The sequence below is a fragment of the Lottia gigantea genome, assembly GCF_000327385.1.
Source record: "Lottia gigantea unplaced genomic scaffold LOTGIsca_16, whole genome shotgun sequence".
Lineage (NCBI taxonomy): Eukaryota > Metazoa > Mollusca > Gastropoda > Lottiidae > Lottia > Lottia gigantea.
The window spans coordinates 417,471-426,441 of NW_008707965.1; the positions used below are offsets into that span (position 1 = coordinate 417,471).

At 34.5% G+C, this 8,971-nt stretch overlaps 2 protein-coding genes across 2 annotated transcripts in view; both read left to right on the forward strand.

Annotated features, from left to right (window-relative positions):
- The window catches only part of LOTGIDRAFT_158073 (hypothetical protein), a gene marked incomplete at both ends in the record, with an annotated part of 4,623 nt that extends 3,037 nt beyond the window's left edge, over window positions 1–1,586 (forward strand). The window contains 2 exons of the mRNA XM_009051107.1: window positions 97–320; window positions 714–1,586. Of these exons, the coding sequence (XP_009049355.1) occupies window positions 97–320; window positions 714–1,586 (1,097 nt within the window). The remainder of the gene's footprint in view (window positions 1–96; window positions 321–713) is intronic.
- A 4,966-nt stretch (window positions 1,587–6,552) lies between these two features.
- Window positions 6,553–8,793, forward strand: LOTGIDRAFT_158074 (hypothetical protein; the record flags this gene model as incomplete). Its single annotated transcript, XM_009051108.1, has 2 exons — window positions 6,553–7,527; window positions 7,921–8,793. 2 exons carry the CDS (start codon window positions 6,553–6,555, stop codon window positions 8,791–8,793), a joined length of 1,848 nt encoding a protein of 615 aa, XP_009049356.1.
- Window positions 8,794–8,971: the final 178 nt, after the last annotated feature.

Sequence of the window (8,971 nt, forward strand, 5' to 3'; positions counted from 1 at the left end):
ACTGAAGGATGTAGTATCCATTTAATCCGGAAGAATTGGAAAATCAACGAGTATGTGATTTAGACAAGACACCAATTGATTCATGTAATGTAACAGGGCTGTGGAAGGGAGACGGACTTGATCTACCATCAAAATGCCGCGAGAATTATCCGTTCGAGAACACAGTCTTCGATTATAGCAATGTATTTTGTTATCTTTGTAACACACAAGACCTCATTTATCCAGAAGAAACAACCCGAATTGAAGACATTGCTGGAGTGGTCAATGACGAATTAACTGACCTTCAACCTGTAAATTATTCAGTATTTGATATCTATCAGGTAATGCTATGCACATTTCGACCTTTCTATGTTCTAGGTAGGACTCAGCAGCTCTTGGCCCTCGGCTACATGTTAACCGTGGTTGATTCCTGCCCTCATCCTATCTATAATGTTTTCTTTGGAAGAGGCAAACAAAATTGAAAAAACATACATTCAAAGTTTCTTAAGTTTATCCTTAATCCTCTAAATTCTGAAAAAATAGCTACTTTTCTTCAAATAGACTACAGATATTACGGTCAGGTGGCCTCTTTTAAATCATATCACTAAATTCATGACAACCTCCCTCCCCCACACTCTTAGATACGGGTCTGATGCTATATAAACGCTTTGGACAAAAGATTTACAAAATATGTTTAACAAAATCATTTATGTCGTATGTGTTTATTTCTCTAGAATGTGTGTCGACCTGTATTATGTCCTGATGGAAGACAATTAGTTAATGGTACCTGCAAATCATTGTTCCGGCGATTTAATGGTTACATATACACAATCTGTTTGAAATATAAGATTACGGTTGATAGATCACAATTGGATCGTTACTTACTGACTGACAAGTTCACAAATGAGTTCTTAGTCAAAATTGCCAAACCAGTAGTAGCAACGACGGACTTTTTTTTAATGCAGGATTTAAAGGCCATACTCAGTATGACCCCATGCGTAAATGGATATTTAAATGCAACAATGGCAATTGGGCTGCATCTAAGTCCTTCGAAATCACTAGAATCTGAGGATGTAATTATTCGTCATATTCAGGACACAATTAAGATGACAGTTGGTTCTGATGACACAGCACCGTTTACAATTTTATCAGTAGAGCAGATACCTGATTGTCTTGAAGAGGATATGACTGAACAAGGGGCAGACATGAGTTGTCTTAAATACCAGTCCCAACGCCCCCCAAGAGTTTTTGTATATCACACGTCTCTTAGCTATTTATTTTCAGCGAAACGAGTGACCGTTTCCAATCTACTCATGTGTGTACAAATGGTACTTGAACGACTAGAAGTGGATCACGATTCGGACATGGGTGTGATCACGATCCTGGCGAACAACAAAACTCTCACGTCAACAGAGTTCCAGTTGGAGGATGCAGGCTATCTGATTTGTGTTGAAGATTACATAGAAAATGCGAAAATAGTCCAAACCAAAGGCTGTACTGCTCGGTCTGTCTCTGAATATGCAGAATCAACATCCAGAGTTGCCGGCCTTGGTGGAAGCATATTCTCATGTTTACTGTTATATGTTATGGTTTTTTTCACATTCTAGAAGCATTTGACATTTTTCGTACAAGCGATAGCCTTGAAATACAAAAATACAAATACAGTTATGGCAGATATTAATCAGAAACATAAGCACAAATGTATTTGGAAACCAAACTTTGGGCACTTATATACAATGTTTTTACACCAACTACTGTGTCAATTTTATTTTACATCGAATGTTTTGTTATGTTTTATATTTATATGTGAAAAGTTCATTGGCTGCTACCAAGGTTTCGTCAAACTGTTGTTTTGAATTTGTTTCACGGTTTGGATCGTTAGTAATCGGTTTTTATTTATATACTAAACTGAACCATCTGTATTGTTAACGTTAATGACTTTTTATTCAATGTTCTCATCGCTATTTCTTAATTCTTAATTCGAAATTATTATCTCTTTATTTGCACATTTTAAAATTTGTCATTGTATATTGACGTTTGTTTACAAAAATCATAATTGGTACTGAAAATGAACATTCTTCGATAAACATTCGGTTTTCCAATTATTGAATTAATAGAATTCTTGCCAAAAATATCCTCAAATACAGATCTACAAATACAAATCTAGTTCAACATATCTTCAAATGCAAACGTCAAACACAAAACTCTACCAACAAATGTACAAATACAAATGTTCAATAACAAATCCCGATCAACAAATCTTGCGAAACATTACTCCAAATACATCGAATATATTTGAATGTCATGATTATGACAACAGATGTCGCTGTACAGTCAACATAAATTAAGGTATAGACTACAGAGAGCATCTATCATCCAGTAAAAAATCTAAACATGACCATACCATATAGGACAGGCCTATTGTCAACGTGAAACTTTTCACAGAGTACAATTTTCAAGAAAATATTCGATATTTTTGTTCAAAGTCTCACAGCTAGTATCAAGATAAAGGAAAAAATAGGTTTAGCAATTTTGATTTGCCCACAATGGCACAAATACACAAAGCTGTAGGGTAGGTGTAGCCTAGACTCTAGTATTGGTGATTTAAAAAAAACAAAAAAACATCACAGTTACTAATATGATTACAAGCTATCGTCTTTAAATGCTATAAATAAACTGACATAGCCCAACTAAATAAATTCTTGTTGGAAATCGAAATTAATTATTAACACACACAAGAACCGGAAATTTTTTGAGATTCAGTAAACTTACCTTTCTCGAACAACTTCTATCTCTACTTCGTAGGACTCGTATGAACTTCAGTCCTGTTTTGGAATGATTCAAGCTCATGAAAATTGCAGACGAAACAAGGGGTCCACGTCTTCGCGGAAATTGCAGACTGTCGTCGTAGTTGAGCGTGTATGATAGAGGCTATCTATAGTCTATATCTTATTTAAAGTTATTTTTGTTAGTTGTCTAGCGACATCTGTCGTCATAATCATGACCTTCCAATACATTAGACATATATTTGGAGAAATGTTTCGCAAGATTCGTTGAGCGAGATTTGTTATTGAACATTTGTATTTGAACATTTGTTGGTAGAGTTTTGTGTTTGACGTTTTGCATTTGAATATGTTATGAGTTAGATTTGTAATTGTAGATTTGTATTGGAGGGAATTTGTGTAAAGAATTCTATTAATTCAATAATTGGAAAACCGAGTGTTTATCGAAGAATGTTATTTTTCAGTACAAATTAGGATTCTTGTACACAAATGTCAATTTTCAATGACAAACGTTGAATATAAGAATTTAGTATTAAGAATTAAAAAATAGCAATGAAGAATAAAAAGGCATTCCGCCTTCCATATGCTACAATGTGATTCGACTGTCTTTTGGTTTTGCACTTTTGTCATTTGCATTTTGATTAAACGATTTTTCACTTAATCCGATACCAAATTAATTTTGGAAATTTTACTTTGAATTTGATTACAGTTCTACTTTGATCAGAAAATATTGGTAAAGTTTTGTAGTGATCCAGAACTATTGTTCCACTTTATTTCGATACCAGATTAGTGTAGCCTTATTTTGTCTTGAATAACAATTAAATCTATATATTTATCATAGACTATGTTATAATTTTAGTTAAATATTATAGATCCGAACTATTGATTTTACTATATTTAGATTCCAAACTATTGATTTTACTATATTTAGATTCCAAACTATTGGTTTTACTATATTTAGATTCCGAACTATTGATGCAACTATGTTTAGATTCCCAACTATTGGTGCAACTGCGTTTGATTCCAAACTATTGATGCAACTATATTTAGCTTCCGAACTATTGATGCAACTATGTTTAGATTCCGAACTATTGGTTTTACTGTGTTTAGATTCAGAACTATTGATGCAACTATGTTATTCCGAACTATTGATGCAACTAAGGTTAGGTTCCGAGCTATTGATGCAGATTTCAAACCATTAATGCATCTATATTTAGATTGGACTATTAGTGTTACTTTCTTTAGATTTCCAACTAATGATGCAACTATTCTGTTTACTATGTTCTAATTAGTAGAATGTATGAATGTTGAAAGTAGTACTCACTAACTGTCCATTTTTTGGTCAAAACTGTTCACTAACTGTCCATTATATTTTTCAAAAAAAGTGTCCATTTTTTAATACGCCCACGTGAAATGGGGGAGGGGACATTGGCGTCACCCATGTCCCTCGGTCTGTCCGGCCGTCCATCAACAAGTTATTGCCCTTGTCCTTGGAAACGCATTTAAGTTTTAGTTCATTTAACACTCTAGCAAGCTCAATTCCTGATGGATTTCGATGAAACTTGGTGCGACTTTTTGTAATCACATAAGGACAAACCCTATTGAAAATCAGAAGAAATCAGAAATATTTAGTCTGAGTTATTGCCCTTGTTCTTGAAAAAGTGTTCATTTTTTAGCCTGTAAACATTGTAGAATGCATAATTCTTGACGGATTTCGACGAAACTTAGTGTGAATGTTTGTAATCATCTAACAATTTGGAAAATCAAAAAACTCGACAAATATTATTGTTATTCCCCTTGATCTTGAAAATGCATTCAATTTTTTAGATCGTAAACACTCTAAAAGACACAATCTTGGCAGATTTTGATGAAAATTGGTGTGCGTGTTTGTAATCAACCAAGGTTGAACCCTATTGAAAATCAGAAAAATCTAGAATTATTTAGTATGAGTTATTGCCCTTGTTCTTCAAAATGCGTTCAATTTTTAGCCCGTAAACATTGTAGAATGCATAATTCTTGGCGGATTTCGACGAACCTTGGCGTGAGTGTTTATTATCACCCCAGGATGAACACTGGAAAATCAGAAAACTCGAGAACTATTTAGCATGAGTTATTGCCCTTTAGCTCGAAAACACTCTAAGATGCACTCTAGATTTTAACGAAACTTGGAATAATTTTTTATTAGATAATTATTACAGATTGACAGATTTTGGTGAAACTTGGTGAGGGTTTATAATCATCCAAAGATGAGCCCTATTGAAAACCAGAAAAATCGATATTATTTACTATGGGATATTGCACTTTTAACTAGTAGGCTCTTGAGAAGTCACAATCCTTGATGAAATTGTCTATTATCACCCATGGATGATCCCTATTGAAAATCAAAATATTTTGAACTATTTAATATAAGTTTAACGGTGGGTGTAAAATTCCGAATTCCCGAACTGTCCGAATTGTCCGAATTGGGTCAGAAAAGACCAAAAAATCGAAACTAAAATTGCGCCAAAGGTCGTGCACAAAATTCGGGAATCAGAACATTTTACATCAATAAACGAATATTTTGCTTTTTTCAGGTGTTGATTTGGGTCTTGAGTGTAAAAAGTCTTTACATGTACCAAAACTGTACGAAAATCTCATAATTCTTTCATATAGGCCTCATACAAGAAACTTTTTTTTATTTCGTTCACAAGTTTCTTTCTGAAATTGGGGTATCCGAAAGTTAAACTCCGTCAGAGACGTGTTGATATAGTCTCTGACACTCTTATCAACTTCGAGACTAGTGCTGCTAGTTACCCTCGTATATTTAACTCAGATCGCCATATTGTAAATATAATAGTTCCGATTACTTCCGTTCAAATGTCTATATCTAGTATCAGAGCCACGAGAACAAAGTTTCAGTTTATGAATCTATATTTATCTAATAGTTACTGTATAATTTATATTTTACATATACCACAATAAAACAATCAATAATTATTAATGAATAATTGTTTTTTAAATAGAATTTTTTTAAAATGAAAAATACATGTATTTCGTCTTGTGAATTTACACATTGATTTGGCCACACCAAAGTCACTACGCTATTCTAGCCAATCAAGTTCAATCTTCAGACAGAGTTATCTGTCTTTGCCAATTTACCTGGTAATATGTCAACCTTTAATGGCCGAGTCAATGTTTAACTCACGGAAAATAACGAATGAGCTGTACTTTGATGAAGTGGGGCTTGATGATTGAGTATTCTGTTTACACATGACGTCATCAACGGATGTTCAAAATAAGAAACCTCTTTCATAGACGGATAATTATGGATAAAATTTGTTAAGAAGGCTCAAATTTCGACGGTAAGCTGTGAAAGCTATAACCGATTAGCTTACCTGAAGACTTTCTTTTTTGAAGGTACGATTGACGATTGGTGCGCTAGCCTTTAGCGGACCTAAACGAATGGACTGAATAGCCTTATCAGCTTAATGATAATAATAAAGGCGATTTTTCTGTGCAACATTAGTGAACAATTAAAATATTCTAGATACTTCATTTAGATATAAAATATTCATTTTTCATATTAATCCATAATGTTCCTGCCTTTCATTTTATTATTAATCTATGATACAAAACAGTTCCATATAATTTAAAATCTCTTCCATAATTAAAACCCCACTCTGTAACAATACTGTAAAGTGATCTACTTCTACAACCCGAATAAAACATATTGAAAGTATCAATAATTCATTCAGTTACTATATAAAAGTTATTTCGTATTTTGAACGGTGCTCATATTCTTTGACTCAACATGGAAGTGCTACATATTTACTTTCTTGTTTATACTTTACTAGCAGTCCGATTTATTTACGGTTCAAAATTGTTGATTGAGAGAAACATTCTTATCAATAAAACGTACAAGGATGCCTATCTTGACTTCTGTAAACAATCATGTATTCAAAGAGATTTAATTCCATCTCCACACTGTGGTAAATGTTACTGCGATGGAACCTGTTACCTATATAATGACTGTTGTCTGGATACGAGAATAATGAATAACTACCCCGAAGATATGATTGATATATCTTGTACAGCAACTACCTTCCCATTACTGAAGAAGAAGACTGGAATAAACACCGAACCATGTGACCCAAATATTCGAGATTGTCCTGCATATTTATACGAGGAGCATGCAGAAGCTTACAAACTGAAAACGTCTTGTCCCAAATCCTTCAGTGGTAGCCAGGAGGTAGTCACACGCTGTGAAAATATCGACATGGAAGAACAGAGTACAATTCATCCTGTTACAGATATGAATACACAACTCTCCTATAGGAATGTCGACTGTGCCAAGTGTAATGAAGCAAACAACATCAAAAAATGGGAAATGTTGGTAATTTGTAGAGGTGAAATACCGGCTCAATTTGGTAACAGTGTCAAGGAACTCTTTCATATTTTCAGAACCACTGAAGGATGTAGTATCCATTTTAATCCGGAAGAATTGGAAAATCAACGAGTATGTGATTTAGACAAGACACCAATTGATTCATGTAATGTAACAGGGCTGTGGAAGGGAGACGGACTTGATCTACCATCAAAATGCCGCGAGAATTATCCGTTCGAGAACACAGTCTTCGATTATAGCAATGTATTTTGTTATCTTTGTAACACACAAGACCTCATTTATCCAGAAGAAACAACCCGAATTGAAGACATTGCTGGAGTGGTCAATGACGAATTAACTGACCTTCAACCTGTAAATTATTCAGTATTTGATATCTATCAGGTAATGCTATGCACATTTCGACCTTTCTATGTTCTAGGTAGGACTCAGCAGCTCTTGGCCCTCGGCTACATGTTAACCGTGGTTGATTCCTGCCCTCATCCTATCTATAATGTTTTCTTTGGAAGAGGCAAACAAAATTGAAAAAACATACATTCAAAGTTTCTTAAGTTTATCCTTAATCCTCTAAATTCTGAAAAAATAGCTACTTTTCTTCAAATAGACTACAGATATTACGGTCAGGTGGCCTCTTTTAAATCATATCACTAAATTCATGACAACCTCCCTCCCCCACACTCTTAGATACGGGTCTGATGCTATATAAACGCTTTGGACAAAAGATTTACAAAATATGTTTAACAAAATCATTTATGTCGTATGTGTTTATTTCTCTAGAATGTGTGTCGACCTGTATTATGTCCTGATGGAAGACAATTAGTTAATGGTACCTGCAAATCATTGTTCCGGCGATTTAATGGTTACATATACACAATCTGTTTGAAATATAAGATTACGGTTGATAGATCACAATTGGATCGTTACTTACTGACTGACAAGTTCACAAATGAGTTCTTAGTCAAAATTGCCAAACCAGTAGTAGCAACGACGGACTTTTTTTTAATGCAGGATTTAAAGGCCATACTCAGTATGACCCCATGCGTAAATGGATATTTAAATGCAACAATGGCAATTGGGCTGCATCTAAGTCCTTCGAAATCACTAGAATCTGAGGATGTAATTATTCGTCATATTCAGGACACAATTAAGATGACAGTTGGTTCTGATGACACAGCACCGTTTACAATTTTATCAGTAGAGCAGATACCTGATTGTCTTGAAGAGGATATGACTGAACAAGGGGCAGACATGAGTTGTCTTAAATACCAGTCCCAACGCCCCCCAAGAGTTTTTGTATATCACACGTCTCTTAGCTATTTATTTTCAGCGAAACGAGTGACCGTTTCCAATCTACTCATGTGTGTACAAATGGTACTTGAACGACTAGAAGTGGATCACGATTCGGACATGGGTGTGATCACGATCCTGGCGAACAACAAAACTCTCACGTCAACAGAGTTCCAGTTGGAGGATGCAGGCTATCTGATTTGTGTTGAAGATTACATAGAAAATGCGAAAATAGTCCAAACCAAAGGCTGTACTGCTCGGTCTGTCTCTGAATATGCAGAATCAACATCCAGAGTTGCCGGCCTTGGTGGAAGCATATTCTCATGTTTACTGTTATATGTTATGGTTTTTTTCACATTCTAGAAGCATTTGACATTTTTCGTACAAGCGATAGCCTTGAAATACAAAAATACAAATACAGTTATGGCAGATATTAATCAGAAACATAAGCACAAATGTATTTGGAAACCAAACTTTGGGCACTTATATACAATGTTTTTACACCAACTACTGTGTCAATTTTATTTTACATCGAATGTTT